General features: G+C 47.9%; 3 protein-coding genes across 3 annotated transcripts; 2 read left to right on the plus strand and 1 right to left on the minus strand.

Annotated features, from left to right (window-relative positions):
* The first annotated feature begins 760 nt into the window (after window positions 1-760).
* LOC123398524 (zealexin A1 synthase-like) lies at window positions 761-2,782 on the plus strand. Its single transcript, XM_045092985.1, has 2 exons — window positions 761-1,878; window positions 1,974-2,782. The coding sequence occupies exons 1-2, from the start codon at window positions 979-981 to the stop codon at window positions 2,634-2,636; spliced, it is 1,563 nt and encodes a 520-aa protein (XP_044948920.1). The 5' UTR covers window positions 761-978; the 3' UTR covers window positions 2,637-2,782.
* Window positions 2,783-6,646: 3,864 nt separating this feature from the next.
* Window positions 6,647-8,789, minus strand: LOC123398525 (dolabradiene monooxygenase-like). Its single transcript, XM_045092986.1, has 2 exons — window positions 7,814-8,789; window positions 6,647-7,305 (listed from the first exon to the last, which is right to left on the minus strand). Exons 1-2 carry the CDS (start codon window positions 8,744-8,746, stop codon window positions 6,691-6,693), a joined length of 1,548 nt encoding a protein of 515 aa, XP_044948921.1. The 5' UTR covers window positions 8,747-8,789; the 3' UTR covers window positions 6,647-6,690.
* Window positions 8,790-19,900: 11,111 nt separating this feature from the next.
* LOC123452434 (MLO-like protein 9) lies at window positions 19,901-23,638 on the plus strand. Its single transcript, XM_045129082.1, has 13 exons — window positions 19,901-20,320; window positions 20,431-20,488; window positions 20,584-20,894; window positions 20,985-21,101; window positions 21,219-21,282; window positions 21,386-21,474; window positions 21,579-21,653; window positions 21,755-21,843; window positions 22,280-22,329; window positions 22,403-22,443; window positions 22,557-22,766; window positions 22,871-22,938; window positions 23,022-23,638. The coding sequence occupies exons 1-13, from the start codon at window positions 20,189-20,191 to the stop codon at window positions 23,299-23,301; spliced, it is 1,584 nt and encodes a 527-aa protein (XP_044985017.1). The 5' UTR covers window positions 19,901-20,188; the 3' UTR covers window positions 23,302-23,638.
* The last annotated feature ends 62 nt before the right edge of the window (window positions 23,639-23,700 follow it).

A 23,700-nucleotide genomic window follows, 5' to 3' on the forward strand; every position in this document is an offset into this window, starting at 1 on the left:
GCAACGCGGCACGAGGATGGTGACAAGGCCGACCGAGGAGCGAGCCGAAACCAACAAGGATAAGGCTGGTGGTGGTGCACATGCGAGGGCGAGTCTAAGCTTAATTGATGTGGGCGGGGAGGAGGGGGAGGGGGGTCATTCTCACCCTTGATGGGGTTAGATGGAGACCGATCGGAAGGCAAGGTTGCCGTGCTGAGCCGCAGCGAGGCTCGTACAAGATTTCACCATAAGCATGGCATGAGGAGGGGGGAAGGAGGCAGGGTATGCTAGAAGAAGAAGAAGACCGATGGGACTTTGGATGTCGATCTGACGGTGAATGGCAATTGAACTGAAAAAAATAGATGATTGTTCAACAGTCGGCCTATAATTTGATTTCAAATAGGAGTAGACTTGAGTTAACAGTGACCATATGAAAAAGAAAGTACTACGAGGTTACGACTGTCGAAACAAATGTGCCGGGCCGGCTGGCGTCGATAACAAATGAGAGTCTTTGTCCATTCCTCAACAGTGTCTACTTAGAGAGTATCTCCAAAATCCGCGCCCAATAATACTTTTAACACGTCATCATAGTATTTTTAATGAGCGGGGACAGAAGCATCTTCAACAGACTCGCGCGCGACGTCCAATCCAGCAGCCCCATCTACAGCGGTCGAGAGTTTGCTGCACGCGCGAGCCGACGCTTTAAACATAGTGCGGATAGCATTTTTCAACGTGTGCCTAAAACATTTTAGCGCCTGTACAATTTTACAGCTTTCGTTAGAGCAATCGATGTCAAAAAACAAATAATTTAACATGTGGAGTACTTTTTTGAAAGCAGTTGTTGAAGATGCTCTTACTTAGCTTACACGTTCTTTGATCCTCGCCGCAAGACGACGCCGGGCCAAAAGATTCCGTCTGCGTCTGAAACCATGGCGATTCTTTAGCGCGCGTCCATATATGAAGCTACTCACACGCTGATCGGTCATTCGCGGCAAGAAAATGGAGGAAGCCGTCTACCTCGTACTGGCCATCGGGTCGCTGCTCGTCGTCCTGCTCGCCTGGCGCCGCGGCATGGCGACGGCGGCGGACGGCAAGAACAAGCTGCGGCTGCCGCCGGGGCCGTGGACGCTGCCGGTGATCGGCAGCATGCACCACATCGTCGGGGCGCTCCCGCACCGGGCCATGCGCGACCTGGCGCGGCGGCACGGGTGGCCGGTCATGCTGCTCCGGCTCGGCGAGGTGCCCACGCTGGTGGTCTCGTCCCGGGAGGCGGCGCGCGAGGTGATGAAGACCCACGACGCCTCGTTTGCGACGCGGCCGCTGAGCTCCACCGTGCGCGTGCTCACCATGGGCGGCCGGGACATCGTCTTCGCGCCCTACGGCGACTACTGGCGCCAGATGCGCCGCATCGCCGTCACCGAGCTCCTCACGGCGCGCCGCGTCCTCTCCTTCCGCGCCATCCGGGAGGAGGAGGTCGCCGCCATGCTCCGGACCGTCGCGTCCGCCGGGGACGGCGGCGCCGTGGTGGACATGCACGCGCGGCTGTCTGCGCTGGTGGCCGACAGCACGCTACGCGTCGTGATTGGGGACCGCTGCAGTGGCCGCGACGTGTTCCTCCAGAAGCTCGACCGCTCCATCAGCCTCGCCGCGGGGTTCAACCCGGCTGACCTGTGGCCGTCGTCGCGGCTTGCCGCCTGGGCCAGCGGCGCCGTGCGCCGCGCCGAGGATTGCCGTGACACCGTATTCGGGATCCTCGACGGCATCCTCGCCGAGCACCTGGAGAGGACGGGCGCCGGCACCGGCGACGCCGAGGACCTTATCGACGTGCTCCTGAGGGTACAGAAGGACGGCGGCCTCCAGTTCCCTCTCGACATGGACTGCATCAAAGCCGTCATATTTGTAAGCAAAATCTTAGTTGCTATAGACATAAAATTAAATGATACTGTATGATATATGCAGGTAGTCATCTTTCTCGTGTGTGTGTGTGCGTGCAGGACATCTTTGCCGCCGGCAGTGAGACGTCGACAACAACGCTGGAGTGGATAATGGCAGAACTGGTGAACAACCCTTCGGTGATGCATCGGGCGACAGCGGAGGTGCGGCGAGCCTTCGAGGCCGGCGGCAAGGTGGTGGAGCAGCAGCTCGGCGAACTCGTGCCATACCTGCACCTCGTCATCCGGGAGACACTACGGCTGCACACTCCGCTGCCGCTGCTGCTTCCCCGGGAGTGCCGAGAGGAGCCGGCGTGCAAGGTGCTCGGCTACGACGTGCCGAAGGGAACGCAGGTGCTGGTCAACGCCTGGGCGCTGGGCCGCGACGAGCGGTACTGGCCGGGCAAGCCCGAGGAGTTCCGTCCGGAGCGCTTCGAGGCCGCCGGCGACGGCAAAGACGGCGCGGCGGCGGAGGTGGACTTTAGGGGCGTGGACTTCGAGTTCCTGCCGTTTGGTGCCGGGAGGAGGATGTGCCCCGGGATGGCGTTCGGGCTCGCCAACGTGGAGCTCGCGCTCGCCAGCCTGCTGCTGCACTTCGACTGGGAAGCGCCTGACGCCGACGGCGACGGGTCGTTCGACATGACCGAGGCGTTTGGCATCACCTCGCGGCGGAAGGCGGGCCTCCTGCTCCGCCCCATCATGCGCGTGCCTGTCCCGGTTAACTAATTCACGTGGCCCGCCGCCGCCGGCCAGCACCAAGTGTGCTCTTAGTACATGTAAAATGGTTGATAAGCTAGTTTTATTTTTAGTTTTTATCTGTAATAAATCATTTCTTAAATTTATCTTCAATAATTAGCTTTTTTTTAATAAAACATATTATGCTAAAAAATCATCTTTTGTTTTCTCTTAAAAAAACAAGCCTTTTCTTATGAATTCTCTTTTGTTCACCTCATCATTTATCTTATGTGATATTTCCAAGATAGAGCCATTACGCACGTCCTTACGGCCTGTGTGCGCGAGGGGGGGGGGGGGGGGGGGGGGGGGAACCTCTTTCCCCTAGTAACCAATTCTTCTCTCCGTGATTTTCAGGATGGCCCCTGTTGTCGCTGCATTTGCAGTTAAACACTGCCAACTAATGCTTTAGACTATTTCCAGTACCATCTGTCCGTAGATCTAGCAAAGTTCCCCTTTCCTCCGAGCGCCCTGCCCATGTGCGAGGTGCCGTCTATTTTCCATTTTGTTATTTTCTTCTTCTCGGTTTTTTATATTTTTTTCTTTAAGAAAATAGGGATTTCAAAATAGTTCTGACTTTTTTAAAGAATGTGAATTTGGAAAGCAATGTTCATCAAATCTTCAAATGTTTACCGATTAAAAAAAGTTTGCATATTCAAAAAATGTTCACGATTTTGAAATAAATGTACAGGAATGAAAGAATGATTATTATTCTGAAAAAGAAATCATGAATTCAGAAACTTTTAATTAATTTGAACAGTTTTCCACGAATTTCAAAATGTTTTTTGTTTATTTAACATGCTCATATATTAAAAAATGTTTGGAAAGTTTAAAAAATGTTCGTGAATTCGAAAAATATTCATGAATTTTCAAAATGTTTAGAAATAAGGAAAATGAAAATTACAAAAAAGTTCGTCGATTCCAAAAATATTTGCAGATTCAAAAAATTAAATTTCGTTTGTCAAAACAGAAAAAATATTCATGCATTTCAATAATTGTTCGTGGATACAAAACAATGTTCACTCATCCAAAAAATATTGAAGAGTTCCATAAAAAATGTTCACAATTTCAAAAATATTCGTGAATTTGTAAAAACGTCCGTGACATAAAAAATGTTCATGTTTAAAGGGAAAATGGATTTGAAATATATTTGTGATTTTGTAAAAGAATCATGTACTTCAAAAATTCATGATTTCAATAATTATTCATGATTTCAAAAACAATTGAAAATGAAGAAGAAATAATATTAAAACTAAAAATAAGGGGAAAACGAACATGATAAAAGAAAAGAAAATACAAAAATAAAAGAATAATGAAAATAAACAAAAAAGAAAAAACACAAAAAGAGATAAAACTGGTTCGAGAAGGTTCTAGAACCTTCTCGAATTCGTAAATAGATAATGGTCCGGCCGAGAGGGTAACTAGAAACCTATGCGCAAAATAGGATTCTCCACCAACTCTAGCCAATAACTTGAAAGGGGCACCCCAATGGAGGTTAGAAGGTGGGGGCATTAGTTTTGCTCGCGAGTCTCCTAAGCCCGACCTCCTGACAAGCTCTTAGAGATTTGTAGATGTTTGATTGCAGCTACTATTGCCGATGTCGACGTAGGGGAAGAATATGGTTGGAGAAGATTCTAGAGCGAGGTTCGTCTTTCACTGGATTGTCAAATCAATGATGGCACAACCATATGCCTTGCATATTCTAGTTTGTTACACTTTGATAAGCCTTTTATTGGATATCGCCCTTTCAAAATTATAAAATTGTAAATTCCAGTTGAAAAAACAAAACATAAATGGGCATTGGTCAATTCTAAGATGGACTAAAATATATGCATGTGCTCTAAAAACAAAGAGATAATGACCATTACACAGGAGATGCAAAACATATACCCGAACAGCAGTCAGTAGGTAATATGTTTTTTTTTCAACAAAGGGCCAATAGGTAATATGTAGCTGATCATTATGTTAGTATTTTTTTTATAGTGAACCAATGCACATAATAGGAGGTTCAGTGGCTATCATTGTGAAAAAGCCTCCTCTAAGTTAATTATATACGGCAGTGCCATGCAAGTCTAATTTTTTTAGGAAATGCAGTGCTATGATGTACTGGAAGCTCAAGTCCTCCCTTCTTTGACACTGTTATCTTGTGCTGTCTACTTGGGCGGGCCTAACAGATGCTTACAAAGATGCTGGATAAAATAAATAAATAATGTTGGATGAAAGCTATGCAAATGAGGTTATACATTCCTTTTCTAAAAAAAATACTAGGTTATACATTATCAACAATTCACTGCTACAGTTTATTTAGATTCACGGACATGCTGTTTTTACATGTTCACTGACAGAATCTACAGTACTGTGTATATGCCAATATATGTGCAGTCGTCTCTTCAAATTGCTAGCCTGCAACCCCGCAAAAATAAAATAAAAATAAAAAAAATGCTAGCCTGCAGGTTAACATGATAAGCGAAACAGTCCTAGAGGTACATCAACCGAAACAGTCATAGAGGTACAGATCAACAACGCAGTAGCAACGTAATCAAGTTTGTGTCTAGCCCGTGGCGCGGACGACACCTCCCGTGCCACTGTCGGCCTCCGAAATACCATGTCTTGCAGTGTCGTGACTCGGTCGTACACGAGGGAAACGTTTATGGCTGGTGCACCGGCAGAACGGTTTGGCCGGCCGCACGCGACCGTGCGCGTCCGTTGATTGGGATGCAACATTTTTTTGTTTAAATTGTTGTAATCATTTATTACAACCGGCGTTTGACTTTTGCTATCACGCACTATCAACTTCGTTTTTTTGCTACGATCACGTAGATATTTTGTTTGATACAAATTTTATTTTTTGTTGCAACCGTTGAAAAAATTGTTGCATCGCATCGAAATTTTGCTGCATCGGAAGAAAAAAATGTTACATGGAGATCCAACGGTGCCGATGCGCGGGGGTTGGTGGATCGTGCGGCCCGTGCATTTCGGCTGGCGCGTCGGCGCAGAGCGGTGCCCCTTACACAATCATCATTCCAACTTTGTTGGCCCAGTCACCCCACCTTCTAGTCCGAGGCGTCTCGTCCTAGTCCCATCACGACTCCAACTTATAGCATCCTTGGTTCAGTTGTCCGCCTTACATCACCATACATCGCGGCCTGCAACATCCACTCCTTCCTTTTGTTGTGTCGCGATTTTGACTTGCAACATATCGGTCGGAAACATGATTGATAATGACCCTCACACATTTCTGTATAAGTCAAACAATCAAAACAATAACAAATATAACACCAACATCCATATGTCATTGCAAATTCTTTACTAGTAGTTGAAGTTAATCCATTGCTTTAATCTCCACGTATAGTCCTTAGGTGGAACATAAATATTGTTATCATTGTGTGCCCATCCCAATCACCAAGATGCCAATCATTCACTCTGTCGCACCATATCTCGATCTGCTTCCTTCTAGCACCAAGAAAACGCCACTATGGTAAAGAATGGTTGGGATTCCTACCCAACAAAATATATTAGTCACCCTATTGACCATGTAGCAACAATTTAATTATCAGGCCTGCCAAAAATAATTGATTATCTGAGATGTATATCCGGGTTTGTTTGGTTCAAAGGAATTTTATAGCAATCCCAGGAGATTTTGCACATTTTAATGCTCATAGGGATTGGTTGATGCAATGGTTGAGATCAAAGGGATTAACCGGAAGTCCATTTTAATATAATCAAAGCATGAAAATTGGCTTACCGGGCGCATCATAAATTAATATAAAATGCACGACAAATTATAAGAGGCGGGGGCTTATTTTATTTCGTACTGTAACTCAAGTGAGTCCACAGATACATAAAGTTTGGGCACACTTTGCACGTATGGACGTGGTACTTGTACTTGTGGATAAAATGGAAATCGAACAGAATTACTAAAAAACACTCAATGAGTAAACACAAATTATTATATACAATAACCTATTTTGACAATGTACAATGAAACATAAACAGTGAAAATATACTCCTCTCAACCTCTGCACACATCAATTACTAAACGAACAAATTAAGGCACAAAAACACTAGCTTCCAACAAGAGGTTAGTCTTCCGACGCGTTGTGATCCCATATGCCTCGGTCATATCAAGCTTCTTCAGACTCGCGCCATCGGGGAGCCTCCAGTCGAAGTGATAGAGAAGGCTCGCAAGAGCAATCTCGATGTTGGAGACACCAAACATCATACCAGGGCACATCCTCCGACCGGCGCCACCGGGGAGGAACCTGAAGTCAGTACCACCGTAGTCCACCTTCTCTACCCTGAACCTCTCGGGCTTGAACTCACTCGCGTCGGTCCAGTTCATCTCATCCCTGCCGATGGCCCACATGTTTACAAACACGGTGGTGCCTGGAGGCACGTCGTAGCCCATGATTTTGCTTTGTTTCGTGCACAACCTTGGGAGGAGCAATGGTACCGGAGGGTGCAACCTGAAGGTCTCCTTGATGACCATTTGAAGGTAGTGGAGCTGACCGTCGATGTCTGCCTCGGCCACCTTGGTCTTGCCTTGGAGTGCTTGTCGCACTTCAGACTGTGCGATGGTCATTGTCCTAGGGTTCCTGATAAGCTCCGACATGGCCCAGATTGTGGTCGTCGCTGTCGTCTCTGACCCGGCGGAGAAAATGTCCTGATGACAAAAATTGCAACACTTAATACTACTCCACAACAGATGAGAGAAGGATCGGAAAGGTGTGGCTACATTCGGGGGTAGTGCACCCAAATTTTCAAAAAGCTGGCAACACATGTATCAAACTTAATCAAAAGATTCTGATTTTTTTTGTGACATCAAACATGCACACATTTTTTATAGACTTGCAAAATTTCATCCACAAATAACATTTGAGAAGCTCTCACTAAAAATAACGAATATCATGGGTCAATGTTTTCTGCAATTTTTTAGTACACCATTTTATCTTTTCTGTCGAGAGCTCCTCGAGCATTATTTGTGGGTGAAATTTTGCAACAGCCTAAACCATTTGATCGTATTTCAAATCGCAAGATTTCAGATTTTTTGGGTCAAGTTCGATATTGATTTTTTGGTTTTTTGTAAACTCGGATGTACTGGTGTAGTACAAAATCGACTCTTGAGGAGGATGCATGGTACAGATGGTGGTGATGACTGATGAGTGACTTACGAACAAGACGCCGTTCACATTCTCGTTCGTGAGGGTGATGCCGCCCGTCCCACCGTCCCTCTGGAACCGCAGCAGGGTGGTGAGGATGTCCTCACTCTCATGGCCGGCGCTGGCAGCATCGGCTTCCTCAGTCTCCATCGCCCTCTTGTGGTCCACGATCATGGCGTCTAGGATGGACTGGATTCTCTCGCGCACCTCCCATGCCGCCCTCAGGGACCCGCCGCCGAGCGCCCGTGCCAGGCGCGACGTCGGGAACAAGTCGGTCAGGTTGAACCCGGACAAGACACCCATACCCCTGTCCAGCTCCTCGAGGTACAGCGCCCGCTGCTGGCACCGGTCGCCGACGGACACCCTCATGATGACGTCGTTCATCATCACCTTCACCCTCTCGCTGACGTTGACGGTGGCGCCGGCGCCGGCGTCAGCGACAGACCGCACGAGCCTCGCCGCCTCCTCCTCCCGGATGGGGCGGAAGGAGCGGACGCGCTTCGGGCTGAGCAGCTCCACGGCGCAGAGCTTCCGGACGGTCTTCCAGTGCCGGCTGTCGAGGCGCGCGAAGGAGATGTTCTGGCCGCCGTAGGTCAGGACGTCGGCGGTGGCGTACACGGGCCGGTTGGCGAAGGCGGCGTCGTGGACCTTCATCACCTCCCTTGCCGCCTCCTCGGAGGAGAGCACGAGCGTCGGGACGTGGCCCAGGCGGAGGAGCATGACGGGGCCATGGCGCCGGGCGAGACCGCGCATGGCCTGGTGCGGCAGGGCGCCCAGCAGGAAGTGCATGTGGCCGATCACCGGCAGCGCCCATGGGCCGGGAGGCAGGTTCAGACGGCCGGCAGACGCCGGTCTGAGCTTGAGCTTCAGCTTGAGGACTATGGTTACGACGAGGACGCAGAGGAGAGTGTAGCAGGCGAGCTGAAGGGGTGTGGTTTCGGCCATTGGAGCTGGGTCGATCAATCGATGTGCAAGGACTGAAAAATCCAGCTAGGCTAGCTATAAAGGACTTGAACGTGATATACGTAGTACGTACTGTAGTAAACAAATCGAGAGTCCATGGAGTGCAAGCGATGGAAATCGATAGTACTATGAAAGAGACCTACTACTACGAATGCATTACGATCGTGGCCGGCGGCATTTGGTATTGAACGATTTTCATATTACTTTGTGGAATTGACATTTGGTGAATCAAGCAGCTGGCGCATCAACGAAAGGGACCAATTTTGGCGCATCATACAGGAAATGAAGCAGGAAATGGACAGGACAAAAGGATGCTGAAGTGTCATCTAGAGGTTTGTTATTCAAGGTGAAACACTGTCTATTGAAATGAATGAAGTAATTTCATTGATAGTGATTGTCAATGACGGCGTCAGGACGATGCGACTAGGGTTCCCCCTCCTCCCCTCCCGCCGCCGCCGGCCGCCGGCCTAGCCCCCCCGCCCCCTCCTTCCCCCGTCCAGATCCATCCTCGCGCCGCCTCCCCGGGAGATGCCTGGGCGGAGCTCGAGCTCCTCTCCCGCGGGCTCCCTCCTCCCCCGTCTCCCCCCCCCCCCCGCCGCCGCCAGCGCTCGCCCCCGGCGCTGGCCCGGGTGGTGCCGGCGGCGGCGGGCCTTCTTGTCCCCACGCGCGTGTGCTCCCGTCCCGGGGCACGGAGGCGGCGATGGTGCAACCCGGTTAGGCTGCGCTGCGGCGGAGGCCGGCGGCAGGCGTGGTGTCGGCGCCGCTCCTTGGCGGCGGGGTGGCGTGGTGGCGCAGGGTGGCCGACGTCGCGCCCCCTGCCTAGATATGGGTCCTAGCGGGCCGGACCCCTGTCGTGCCTGCAATAGCGCGAGTGCGGGAGCTTTACGGGCCTATGAGGGCTCGGCCGGGCCTATGGGACCATGAGCCTGGTGTGCTCCTGCTATTGCGTCCGGACGGCTACCGTCGCCGACGGTGGAGGTTGAGCCCTCCTGCGTGCCTACGGTGTTGTTGCCCTAGTCCCAGCTTCAAATCATCGCCGTGCTGTCCTCACTTCGCGGTGTCGTGGTGAGACGGTGTGGGGGTCTCAAGACCGCGTTGGCGCAGGGTGGTGGTTGATTTGGTGGCAGGCTCCGGAGTGCCCAAGGTGCGGGTTGGGATCGGGGAAACCCCTGTCGGCATGGTTGACACCGCGCGGCGGCGCCTGTGGGTGCCACCTGACCTTCCTCTCGCCTCGTCGTGTATCGCGGGATACCTTTGGCAGCAGCGTCGTCATCGCCGCGATCCTTCTTGGAGGTGTTGATTGGTGCCGGCGCTTCGGAGTGTTGGAGCCTAGTGTAGGATCCCCGGTGGACGCAGCGGTCGCGAGGCTTCTTCGATTTTTTTGATCCGCCGTTGTCGCCATTTATTTCTTTTGCTCTTTCTCTGTCGTTTCTTTTGGGCATAACTGTGCTGCTTTTGCCCCAGCACCTATCTCTTCATGGTTCGGTTAGTTGCTTTGTAATACAAAGCGGGGGAAACCCCTTTGTAATTCATGAGGAAAAACTAGTTTTGGAGAGAGATATTTCGTGATATTACTTTTAATATATCTTATATGCATTTGAGTAACACATGCAGCATTATCTTCATAGATAATGGTTGGCAATTCTAATGAACCGATACTGCATGATGTCTTATGAATATGATTTATGACTCTACGGAGCCATACATATTCTCGTGAGGCTTCAAATAATGCAATTATTTCAGAGTGATTAGTGAAAGTTGCTATCGATGTATGTTTTGTTGACTTACATGAAATAGTAGTTGTTGTAAATATGCCCTAGAGGCAATAATAAATTAGTTATTATTATATTTCTTTGTTCATGATAATCGTTTATTATCCATGCTATAATTGTATTGATTGGAAACACAGTGCATGTGTGGATACATAGACAAAACACTGTCCCTAGTAAGCCTCTAGTTGACTAGCTCGTTGATCAAAGATGGTCAAGGTTTCCTGACCATAGGCAAGTGTTGTCACTTGATAACGGGATCACATCATTAGGAGAATCATATGATGGACTAGACCCAAACTAATAGACGTAGCATGTTGATCGTGTCATTTTGTTGCTACTGTTTTCTGCGTGTCAAGTATTTGTTCCTATGACCATGAGATCATATAACTCACTGACACCGGAGGAATGCTTTGTGTGTATCAAACGTCGCAACGTAACTGGGTGACTATAAAGATGCTCTACAGGTATCTCCGAAGGTGTTCGTTGAGTTAGTATGGATCGAGACTGGGATTTGTCACTCCGTGTGACGGAGAGGTATCTCGGGGCCCACTCGGTAATACAACATCACACACAAGCCTTGCAAGCAATGTGACTTAGTGTAAGTCACGGGATCTTGTATTACGGAACGAGTAAAGAGACTTGCCGGTAAACGAGATTGAAATAGGTATGCGGATACCGACGATCGAATCTCGGGCAAGTAACATACCGAAGGACAAAGAGAATGACATACGGGATTATATGAATCCTTGGCACTGAGGTTCAACCGATAAAGATCTTCGGAATATGTAGGATCCAATATGGGCATCCAGGTCCCGCTATTGGATATTGACCGAGGAGTCCCTCGGGTCATGTCTACATAGTTCTCGAACCCGCAGGGTCTGCACACTTAAGGTTCGACGATGTTTTATGCGTATTTGAGTTATATGGTTGGTTACCGAATGTTGTTCGGAGTCCCGGATGGGATCACGGGCGTCACGATGGTTTCCGGAATGGTCCGGAGACGAAGATTGATATATAGGATGACCTCATTTGGTTACCGGAAAGTTTTCGGGCATTACCGGAAAAGTTTCGGGCTCATCGGTAGTGTACCGGGAGTGCGGGGAGGGGTGACGGGGACCATCGAGAGGGGTGTCACGCCCCAAGGGGTCTCATGGGCTATGGAAAGAGATAAACCAGCCCCTAGTGGGCTGGAATAAGTTCCCACTAAGGCCCATAAGGTTTGAGAAGGGAAAAACACAAGGTGAAAAAAGTTTCCAAGTGGGAAGGTGGAATCCTACTCCAAGTAGGATTGGATTAGGACTCCTCCACCTCAAATTTTGGCCAAACCTTGAGGGTTTGAGGCTGCCTCCTCCCCTCCCTCCCTCCTATATATACTGAGGTATTAGGGCTGATTTGAGACAACTTTTTGCCACGGCAGCCCGATCACATACCTCCACGGTTTTTCCTCTAGATCACGTTTCTGCGGAGCTCGGGCGGAGCCCTGCTGAGATTAGATCACCACCAACCTCTGGAGCACCGTCACGCTGTTGGAGAACTCATCTACCTCTCCGTCTCTCTTGCTGGATCAAGAAGGCCGAGATCATCGTCGAGCTGTACGTGTGCTGAACGCGGAGGTGCCGTCCGTTCGGCACTAGATCGGAGCGGATCGTGGGACGGATCGCGGGACAGTTCGTGGGACGGTTCGCGGGGCGGATCGAGGGACGTGAGGACATTCCACTACATCAACCACATTTCTTAACGCTTCTGTTGTGCGATCTACAAGGGTACGTAGATCGGAAATCCCCTCTCGTAGATGGACATCACCATGATAGGACTTCGTGCGCGTAGGAAATTTTTTGTTTCCCATGCGACGTTCCCCAACAGTGGCATCATGAGCTAGGTTCATGCGTAGATGTCTTCTCGAGTAGAACACAAAAGTTTTTTGTGGGCGGTGATGTGCGTTTTGCTTCCCTCCTTAGTCTTTTCTTGATTCCGCGGTATTGTTGGATCGAAGCGGCTCGGACCGACATTACTCGTACGCTTACGAGAGACTGGTTTCATCGCTACGAGTAACTCCGTTGCTCAAAGATGACCGGCGAGTGTCGGTTTCTCCAACTTTAGTTGAATCGGATTTGACCGAGGAGGTCCTTGGATGAGGTTAAATAGCAATTCATATATCTCCGTTGTGGTTTTTGCGTAAGTAAGATGCGATCCTACTAGATACCCATGGTCACCACGTAAAACATGCAACAACAATTAGAGGACGTCTAACTTGTTTTTGCAGGGTATGCTTGTGATGTGATATGGCCAACAATGTGATGTGATATATTGGATGTATGAGATGATCATGTTGTAATAGTTAGTATCAACCTGCACGTCAATGGTACGACAACCGGAGGAGCCATAGGGTTGTCTTTAAACTAACGTTTGTGCTTGTAGATGCGTTTACTATATTGCTAGGACGTAGCTTTAGTAGTAATAGCATGAGTAGCACGACAACCCCGATGGTGACACGTTGATGGAGATCATGATGATGGAGATCATGGTGTGATGCCGGTGACAAGAAGATCGTGTCGGTGCTTTGGTGATGGAGATCAAGAAGCACATGATGATGGCCATATCATGTCACTTATGAATTGCATGTGATGTTAATCCTTTATGCACCTTATCTTGCTTAGAACGACGGTAGCATTATGAGGTAATCTCTCACTAAAATTTCAAGACGAAATTGTGTTCTCCCCGACTATGCACCGTTGCGACAGTTCTTCGTTTCGAGACACCACGTGATGATCGGGTGTGATAGACTCAACGTTCACATACAACGGGTGCAAAACAGTTGCACACGCGGAACACTCGGGTTAAGGTTGACGAGCCTAGCATGTGCAGACATGGCCTCGGAACACATGAGACCGAAAGCTCGACCATGAATCGTATAGTTGATATGATTAGCATAGAGATGCTTACCACTAAAACTATTCTCGACTCACGTGATGATCGGACTTGAGATAGTGGATTTGGATCATGTACCACTCAAATGACTAGAGAGATGTACTTTTTGAGTGGGAGTTCTTAAGTAATATGATTAATTGAACTAATTTTCATGAACATAGTCTAATGGTCTTTGCGAATTACGATGTAGCTTGCGCTATAGCTCTACTGTTTTTATATGTTCCTAGAGAAAATTTAGTTGAAAGTTGATAGTAGCAAACTTTGCAGACTGAGTCTGTAAAACGAGGATTGTCCCCGTTGCTGCGTAGAAGGCTTATGTCCTTAATGCACCACTCGGTGCGCTGCACCTCGAGCGTCGTCTGTAGATGTTGTGAACATCCGACATACACGTTTCTGATGACTACACGATAATTCAGTACAAAATACTTAATGGCTTAGAAGCAAGGCGCCGAAGACGTTTTGGAAACGTCATGGAACATAAGAGATGTTCTAAAGAGATGAAATTGTGATTTCATGCTTGTGCCCTTGTTAAGAGGTATGAGACCTCCGAAAAGATTCTTTGTCCACGAAGTAAAGGAGAAAAGCTCAATCGTTGAGCGTGTGCTCAGATTATCTGAGTACGACAATCGCTTGAATCAAGTGGGAGTTGATCTTCGAGATAAGATAGTGATGGTTCTCCAAAGTCACTGCCACCAAGCTGTGAGAGCTTCATGATGAACTATAACATATCAAGGATAGATACAATGACCCTTGAGCGATTCGCGATGTTTGACACTGCAAAAGTAGAAATCAAGAAGGAGCATCAATAGTTGATGGTTATTAAAACCACTAAGTTTCGAGAAAGGCAAGGGCTAGAAGGGATACTTCGTGAAACGGCAAAGCAGTTGCTGCACTAATGAAGAGACCCCAGATTAAACCCAAGCCCGGGACTAAGTGCTTCTGTTATGAGGGAACGGTCACCGAGGCGGAGCAACTCTAGATACTTGGTAGATAAGAAGGCTGGCAAAAGTCGAAAGAAGTATATTTGATATACATGATGTTGATGTGTACTTTACTAGTACTCCTAGTAGCACGAGGGTATTGGATACCGGTTCGGTTGCTAAGTGATTAGTAACACGAAATGAAAGGTACGGCATAAACGGAGACTAGCTAAAGGCGAGGTGACATACGTGTTGGGAGTGTTTCCAAGGTTGATATGATCAAACGTCGCACGCTCCCTCTACCATCGGGATTGGTGTTAAACCGAAATAATTGTTATTTGGTGCTTGCGTTAAGCATGGACATGATTGGATCATGTTTATTGCAATATGATTATTCATTTAAAGAGAATAATGGTTACTCTATTTGCTTGAATAATCACCTTCAATGGTTTATTGAATCTCGATCGTAGTGTTACACATGTTCATGATATTGGTGCCAAAAGATACGAGGTAATGATGATAGTACCACTTACTTGTGGCACTGCCACTTGAGTCATGTTGGTATAAATTGCATGAAGAGGTTCCATGCTGATGGATCTTTATACTCACTTGATTTTGAATCACTACTGACATGCAAATCATACCACATGAGCAAGGCCTTGTTTTCATTGAGATGAAACAAGATAGTAACTTGTTGGAAGTGATACATTTTGATGTATGCAGTCCAATGGGTGCTGAGGCACGCAGTGGATATCATTATGTTCTTACTTCAATGACGATTTGAGTAGATACAAGAGTATTTACTTAATGAATCACAAGTCTGAAATATTGAAAAGTTCAATTCTGTTTCGGAGTGAAGTTCGTCGTAACAAGAGGATAAACTGTCTACGATATGATCATAGAAATGAATATCTGAGTTACGAGTTTTGGTACGCAGTTAAGACAATGTGGAAATTGTTTCGCAGTTCATGCCACCTGGAACATCATAGTGTGATGATGTGTCTGAACGTCATAGCCATGCACTATTTGGTATGGTTCATGCTATGATGTCTCTTATCGAATTACCACTATCGTTTATGGGTTATGCATTAGAGACAACCGCATTCGCTTTAAATAGGGCACCGCGTGTTTCCGTTGAGATGACACAGTATAGACTGAGGTTTAGAGAAATCTAAACTATCGTTTCTTGAAAGTTTGGGGCTTCGACACTTATGTGAAAAAGTTTCAGTCTAATAAGCTCGAACCCAAAGCGGATAAATGCATCTTCATAGGATATCCAAAACAGTTGGGTACATCTCCTATCTCAGATCCGAAAGCAAAGTGTTTGTTTCTAGAAACGGATCCTTTCTCGAGGAAAGGTTTCTCTCGAAAGAATTGAGTGGGAGGGTGGTAGAACTTGATGAGGTTATTGAACCATCACTTCAACCAGTGTGTAGCAGGGCGCAGGAAGTTGTTCCTGTGGCGCCTACACCAATTGAAGTGAAAGCTGATGATGGTGATCATCGAGCATCAGATCAAGTTACTACAAACCTCGTAGGTTGACAAGGTCGCATACTATTGCAGAGTGGTACGCTAACCATGTCTTGGAGGTCATGTTGTTGAGCAACAGTGAACCTACGAGTTATGAAGAAAGCAATGATGGGCCCGGATTTCGACAAATGGCTGGAGGCCATGAAATCCGAGAGAGGATCCATGTATGAAAACAAAGTGTAGACTTTGGAAGAACTACTTGATGGTCATAGGACTATTGAGTAAAGATGGATCTTTAAAAGGAAGACAGACGATGATGGTGATAAGTCACTATTAAGAAAAGCTTGACTTGTCGCAAAGATGTTTCCGACAAGATCAAACAGTTGACTATGATGAGACTTTCTCACTCGTAGCGATGCTAAAAGTCTGTTAGAATTATGTTAGTAGTTGCTGCATTATTTATGAAATATTGCACATAGGATGTCAAAACATTGTTTCCTCGACGGTTTCCTTGAGAAAACATTGTATGTGATACAACTAGGAGGTTTTGTCAATCCTAAAGATACTAGCAAGTATGCAAGCTCCAGCGATTCTTCAATGGACTGGTGCAAGCATCTCGGAGTTGGAATATACACTTTGATGAGATGATCAAAGATTTTGGGTTTGTACAAGGTTTATGAGAAACTTGTATTTCCAAAGAAGTGAGTGGGAGCACTATAGAATTTCTGATAAGTATATGTGGTTGACATATTGTGGATCAGAAGTAATGTAGAATTTCTGTAAAGCATACAAGGTTGTTTGAAAGGAATTTTTCAAAGGAATACCTGGATTGCGCTACTTGAATGTTGAGCATCAAAGATCTATGGAGATAGATCGAAAGCGCTTAATAGAAGTTTCAACAAGATGCATGCCATGACAAGTTTTTGAAGGAGTTCAAAATAGATCAACAAAGAAGGAGTTCTTGGTTGCGTTGTAAGGTGTGAATTTGAGTAAGACTCAAAACCCGACCCCGACAGAATAAAGAGAATAGACGAAGGTCGTCTTCTATGCCTTGGCCGTAGAATCTGAAGTATGCCATGCTGGGTACCGCACCTGATGTGTGCCTTGACTCAAAGTCTGTTGAGAGATACAGAGAGTGATCCATGATTGAATCACTAGGAGCGGTCAAAATTTATCCTTAGTAACTGATGGACTAAGGAATTTTTCTCGATTATGGAGGTGGTTAAAGAGTTCGTCGTAAAGGGTTACGTCGATGCAAGCTTTGACACTAATCCGAATAACTATGAGTAGTGAAACGGATTCGTATAGTAGAGTAGATATTTGGAGTATTTCCAAATAGCACATAGTAGCAGCATCTATAAGATGACATAAAGATTTGTAAAGAACAGACGAATTTGAAAGTTTCAGAACCGTTGACTAAAGCCTCTCTCACGAGCAAGACGTGATCAGAGCCCATAACTATATGGGTGTTGGATTCGTTGGAATCACATGGTGATGTGAACTAGATTATTGACTCTAGTGCAAGTGGGAGACTATTGGAAATATGCCCTAGAGGCAATAACAAATTAGTTATTATTATATTTCTTTGTTCATGATAATCGTTTATTATCCATGCTATAATTGTATTGATTGGAAACACAGTGCATGTGTGGATACATAGACAAAACACTGTCCCTAGTAAGCCTCTAGTTGACTAGCTCGTTGATCAAAGATGGTCAAGGTTTTCTGACCATAGGCAAGTGTTGTCACTTGATAACGGGATCACATCATTAGGAGAATCATGTGATGAACTAGACCAAAACTAATAGACGTAGCATGTTGATCGTGTCATTTTGTTGCTACTGTTTTCTGCGTGTCAAGTATTTATTCCTATGACCATGAGATCATATAACTCACTGACACCGGAGGAATGCTTTGTGTGTATAAAACGTCGCAACGTAACCGGGTGACTATAAAGATGCTCTACAGGTATCTCCGAAGGTGTTCGTTGAGTTAGTATGGATCGAGACTGGGATTTGTCACTCCGTGTGACGGAGAGGTATCTCGGGGCCCACTCGGTAATACAACATCACACACAAGCCTTGCAAGCAATGTGACTTAGTGTAAGTCACGGGATCTTGTATTACGGAACGAGTAAAGAGACTTGCCAGTAAACGAGATTGAAATAGGTATGTGGATACCGACGATCGAATCTCGGGCAAGTAACATACCGAAGGACAAAGGGAATGACATACGGGATTATATGAATCCTTGGCACTGAGGTTCAACCGATAAAGATCTTCAGAATATGTAGGATCCAATATGGGCATCCAGGTCCCGCTATTGGATATTGACCGAGGAGTCCCTCGGGTCATGTCTACATAGTTCTCGAACCCGCAGGGTCTGCACACTTAAGGTTCGACGATGTTTTATGCGTATTTGAGTTATATGGTTGGTTACCGAATGTTGTTCGGAGTCCCGGATGGGATCACGGACGTCACGAGGGTTTCCGGAATGGTCCGGAGACGAAGATTGATATATAGGATGACCTCATTTGGTTACCGGAAAAGTTTCGGGCTCATCGGTAGTGTACCGGGAGTGCCGGGAGGGGTGACGGGGACCATCGAGAGGGGTGTCACGCCCCAAGGGGTCTCATGGGCTATGGGAAGAGATAAACCAGCCCCTAGTGGGCTGGAATAAGTTCCCACTAAGACCCATAAGGTTTGAGAAGGGAAAAACACAAGGTGGAAAGAGTTTTCAAGTGGGAAGGTGGAATCCTACTCCAAGTAGTGTTGGATTAGGACTCCTCCACCTCAAATTTCGGCCAAACCTTGAGGGTTTGAGGCTGCCTCCCCCCCTCCCTCCCTCCTATATATACTGAGGTATTAGGGCTGATTTGAGACAACTTTTGCCACGGCAGCCCGACCACATACCTCCACGGTTTTTCCTCTAGATCGCGTTTCTGCGGAGCTCGGGCGGAGCCCTGCTGAGATTAGATCACCACCAACCTCCGGAGCGCCGTCACGCTGCTGGAGAACTCATCTACCTCTCCGTCTCTCTTGCTGGATCAAGAAGGCCGAGATCATCGTCGAGCTGTACGTGTGCTGAACGCGGAGGTGCCGTCTGTTCGGCACTAGATCAGAACGGATCGTGGGACGGATCGCGGGACGGTTCGTGGGACGGTTTGCGGGGCGGATCGAGGGACGTGAGGACATTCCACTACATCAACCGCATTTCTTAACGCTTCTGCTGTGCGATCTACAAGGATACGTAGATCGGAAATCCCCTCTCGTAGATAGAAATCACCATGATAGGACTTCGTGCGCGTAGGAATTTTTTTGTTTCCCATGCGACGTTCCCCAACAGTAGTTCCATCATGTAAAAATACAATCCATGTTTGTGACTTGGCATTATGGAGGTCAGAAAGATATCCATCGTCAGTATAACCAATCAGGGCCATGCCTTTGATTTTTTTCGACAGAATAATCCAAAATCCTTAGTACCATGTAAATATCTGAAGATATTCTTTATTCCCACCCAATGTCGTTTTGTTGGAGCTGAACTATACCGAGCCAGTAAATTTAATGCAAAGGCAACGTCTAGTTTACTCGATCCTTATTCGGCATAATCACTTTACATGGCAACCAAAGCTTCAACTAACAATGATTGAAATGAAGTGCTTAAGATCCTTGAGGAGGAGATAATTGGTAGCTCGGCCTCTCTTGTCGAAACTTTGATCTTATGATCGTCCATGTTTTCCTTTTTCAACCGTGGATAGTGGAACTCGATCCTTTTCGAGGATCATATAGACGGAGGAAGAAAAAGAATAGCTCATGCATCCGATGAGCCCATTGGTGCTGTTAATTTCCCATGATGTGAGCCTCTGGTACCCGGCGCTCCGACGAATCATTTCCGGCGGCGGCGGCGGCGGTCTGGTCTCTGGTGAAGGCCGGGGTGAGCGAGAGGCGGGATGGCTGCAATTAGAGTGTCCACGTGTCGCGGGCTCCTAGATATAGATATAGCAGCAGGAAAACAAAAAATAAAGAGAATTGACGGAGCGTGCGTGGTTCGCGCGCAGCCTCTCTGCTTTGTCCTCCTCTCGCCATGCACGCACGCGGGGCAAGAAAAATGGCGAATCTCCGACTCGATCGGCCATTGACGCCCTACCCTTCCTCTCTTCCTCCTCCTTGACCCCGTCTCCAGCTTATCTGCGCCACCCTCTCGCCCGCCTCCCTCCTTTGCCCGCCTCTCGTCTCAAAGTCAGAACGCAACGGCCGGCCGCCTCGAGCCGGAACGCAACGGCCGGCCGACGACGACGACCAAGCTAGCTAGGGCGGGTCGGCAGCAGAGCAGACATGGGCGGGGGAGGAGGGGGCGGCAACTCGAGGGAGCTCGACCAGACGCCGACATGGGCCGTCGCCTCCGTCTGCGGCGTCATCGTCCTCATCTCCATCCTCCTCGAGATGGGCCTCCACAAAGTCGGAGAGGTCCGTCACCGTCAGACCATCACATCCATCCATCCATCCATGTCGCCTTGCTTTTGTTTGCTCTGCTCACATCACATCCACATGTATGCAAATGCATGGTGTTGGTTCAGTTCTTCGCGCACAGGAAGAAGAAGGCCATGGTGGAAGCCCTTGAGAAGGTCAAGGCAGGTGAGGAAGAAGATCGCTGGTATTAATTGATTGCCAAGGGTTGCCATCGATGGTCACGTTCACGTAACGACATGGATGTTGATGATGTGGTGCAGAGCTGATGGTGCTGGGGTTCATCTCGCTGCTGCTGGTGTTCGGGCAGAGCTACATCATCAAGATTTGCATCTCCGAGGCTGCCGCCAACACCATGCTCCCATGCCGCCTCAAGAAGGCCACCGTCGAGGTCGAGATCACCAAGGATGGCCACGGCGCCGCCGCGGGCACTGCCAACGGGGAGCACGGCCCCGCCGCGGGCGCCGCCAAGGAGGAGCATTTCAGCCTCGGCACCCATCCCTTCACCGCCGCCTCCTTCAGCGTACCCCACAGGATGCTCAGCGAGGCCAACATGAACACCAAATGCCCTCCGGTCAGCACAAATCTCATCTAATCAATTAATTTGCGTCCGGCAGTAAGACGAATTCCATTATTGAAACCGTATACGTTTCGTGAATTGCAGGGGAAGGTGTCCCTCATATCGATAAACGCGCTGCACCAGCTGCACATCTTCATCTTCTTCCTGGCCGTGTTCCATGTCTCCTACAGCGCCACCACCATGGCGCTCGGCAGAGCCAAGGTCTGATGATCAATCACTCTTCTCTCCTTAATCATTATAACTGACTGCCTCATGGGTGATGGGTGGCATGAGATCGAGTGACGCGTGATGGTCTCGCCATTGATTAATTATTTGCAGATACGAGGATGGAAAGAGTGGGAAAAAGAAGCAGCGGGCCAAGATGACGAGCAGTCTAATAACGGTACATCATTTTTTCTCTCTCTCTCTCTCACTCATCAGAGCTAGTATAAAACAGAAGCACACACGTTGATGTTTTAATTTCCTCTGGGTTAACGGCGACGCAGATCCGTCGCAATTCAGGTTCACGCACGAGACGTCGTTCGTGAGGCAGCACATGAACGTCCTCAACAAGACCCCGGCGTCGTTTTACATCGTAAGCTAAGCTAGATTGATCAGCGAAATGTTTTCCTTCAGAGTTCAGACAGAGCACAATGTCTGCGTCGTTTCACTGATCCATGGATGCAACTCTGAACGCAGAGCAACTTCTTCAGGCAGTTCTTCAGATCCGTCCGGAGGGCCGACTACTGCGCTTTGCGCCACAGCTTCGTCAACGTAAGTACCAAGGCACCAATCAGTCAGTAGTCTGCATATCGGCTAGAAATCTTTCATCTCGCTGCTGAATGATTGGGGTAATTTTGGTCTTGCTGTCGCAGGTTCATTTGGCTCCGGGCAGCAAGTTTGATTTCCAGAAGTACATCAAGAGGTCCCTCGAGGATGATTTCAAGGTCATCGTCGGGATCAGGTGAACGAAAACAACTCATTTAACCAATTTTTACGGGAAAAATATATTTCATCCTGCTTTATAAATAAAAGTCACACGGTCTGCACTCATTCAGCTCTCTCGGTACTGATTTCATAATGCCATGTTGCTAACTAGCTAGATCTCTTCCTCGCAAATCTATACTTCCATGTTTAACACTTTTTTTTTTTTTGAACAAGAATGTTTAACACTATTAGTATCTCGCCTAGTACTATAATCGTGCAATGCAATTAATATCTTGCCTAACGGTGCTTTTGTTGCACTGTACACGACTACTAGAATAAAATAAGTGAATATACACTCTAAAATATGTCTATATACATCCGTATGTAGTTTCCTAGTGGAACCTTTAAAAAGACTTATATTTAGGAACGGAGGGAGTAGGTAATTCTCTTACCCTTGTGGTTTTTTATGGCAGCCCTATTCTGTGGGCGTCTGCACTGACCTTCCTGCTCATCAACATCAACGGTGAGTGAAGCAGCTAACCACATTTACTGAACAAACCACTCCATGATTCCCACTTGACACCGAATGATTTCAGGGATGCACACCATGCTCTGGATATCCATCATGCCGCTGGTGGTAAGTCCATCTCAGCCTGATTATCATACTTCGTCACCACCTTCCCCTGAATTCACCATGCATCCATGATCCATCCATGGTTTGATCCGATGTGGGCGGTGGCGCGCATGCAGATCATCCTGTTGGTGGGCACGAAGCTGCAGGGCATCATCTGCCGGATGGCGATCGACATCACTGAGCGGCACGCGGTGATCCAGGGGATCCCGCTGGTGCAGGTCAGCGACAGCTACTTCTGGTTCAGCCGCCCCACCTTCGTCCTCTTCCTCATCCACTTCACCCTCTTCCAGAACGGCTTCCAGATCATCTACTTCCTCTGGATCCTGGTAATCAATCAATCAAACACCCTCCCTCCTCCTCTCCTCTAGATCTGGACCTGGATGATGATTCATTTAACTTGATTTGATTTGATTTGATTCGATGCGCGCAGTACGAGTACGGGATGGACTCGTGCTTCAACGACTCCAAGAAGCTCGTCGCCGCCCGGCTCTGCCTCGGGTAAACCTCCGACTCGCATCGATCGATCGACCGACCGACCGCCGGAGATGTGCTGGCTTGACTGACACGATCTTGGGCTGCAGGGCGGTGGTGCAGGTGCTGTGCAGCTACGTGACGCTGCCGCTCTACGCGCTGGTGTCGCAGATGGGGTCCACCATGAAGCAGTCCATCTTCGACGACCAGACCTCCAAGGCGCTCAAGAGCTGGCGCGCCGGCGTCAAGAAGAAGCCGGCGGCCAACTCCAAGCACGGCTCCGGCTCGCCCTCCGGGAGCCCCCACTCCGGCAGCCCCAAGGGCGACGAAGGCGGCGGCAGCACCGGCATCGCGCTCACGCAGAAGCACGGCGACGACGGTGCGCCATGAACCATGATATATACGCAGCCCCAGGATCCATGATCCATGATCCATGGTCCGTTGGATCGAGTACGACGTTTGATTCTTTGTATTTGTACCAGTACACGTAGCAGCAAGCAAACACGTCTATACATACATGTGTGTGTGTGTGTGTCAGTGTATATGTATGTACGCATCTGTGCATAGTTTACCTAGGACATGCAGGAAGGGAGGAGTTACATCTTTTTTCTTGTTATTACTTCCACGATTTAAACTAGGGTGTTGTTGTTGTTGTATTCATATCGACTGATTATTTTGCTAACTTGATTGAAAGGTGTAATTGCAGTTCAAACAGACATGAATGACGTTGTCAGCACTTGGGTTCTTTCTTGTACTCCTCCTTACGTTTCCATCTTTCATTTTCACTCG

Source organism: Hordeum vulgare, chromosome 5H, assembly GCF_904849725.1.
Source record: "Hordeum vulgare subsp. vulgare chromosome 5H, MorexV3_pseudomolecules_assembly, whole genome shotgun sequence".
Lineage (NCBI taxonomy): Eukaryota > Viridiplantae > Streptophyta > Magnoliopsida > Poales > Poaceae > Hordeum > Hordeum vulgare.

Bases quoted from the DNA above. Each gene is read 5' to 3' on its own strand.
- LOC123452434 (XM_045129082.1), top strand. From the start codon at position 20,189: ATGGGCGGGGGAGGAGGGGGCGGCAACTCGAGGGAGCTCGACCAGACG. The intron at 21,102-21,218 runs GTCTGATGATCA...AATTATTTGCAG, and splicing joins TGGCGCTCGGCAGAGCCAAG to ATACGAGGATGGAAAGAGTG. The intron at 21,283-21,385 runs GTACATCATTTT...ACGGCGACGCAG, and splicing joins TGACGAGCAGTCTAATAACG to ATCCGTCGCAATTCAGGTTC.
- LOC123398524 (XM_045092985.1), top strand. From the start codon at position 979: ATGGAGGAAGCCGTCTACCTCGTACTGGCCATCGGGTCGCTGCTCGTC. The intron at 1,879-1,973 runs GTAAGCAAAATC...GTGTGCGTGCAG, and splicing joins GCATCAAAGCCGTCATATTT to GACATCTTTGCCGCCGGCAG.
- LOC123398525 (XM_045092986.1), bottom strand. From the start codon at position 8,746: ATGGCCGAAACCACACCCCTTCAGCTCGCCTGCTACACTCTCCTCTGC. The intron at 7,306-7,813 runs GTAAGTCACTCA...TTTTGTCATCAG, and splicing joins ATGTGAACGGCGTCTTGTTC to GACATTTTCTCCGCCGGGTC.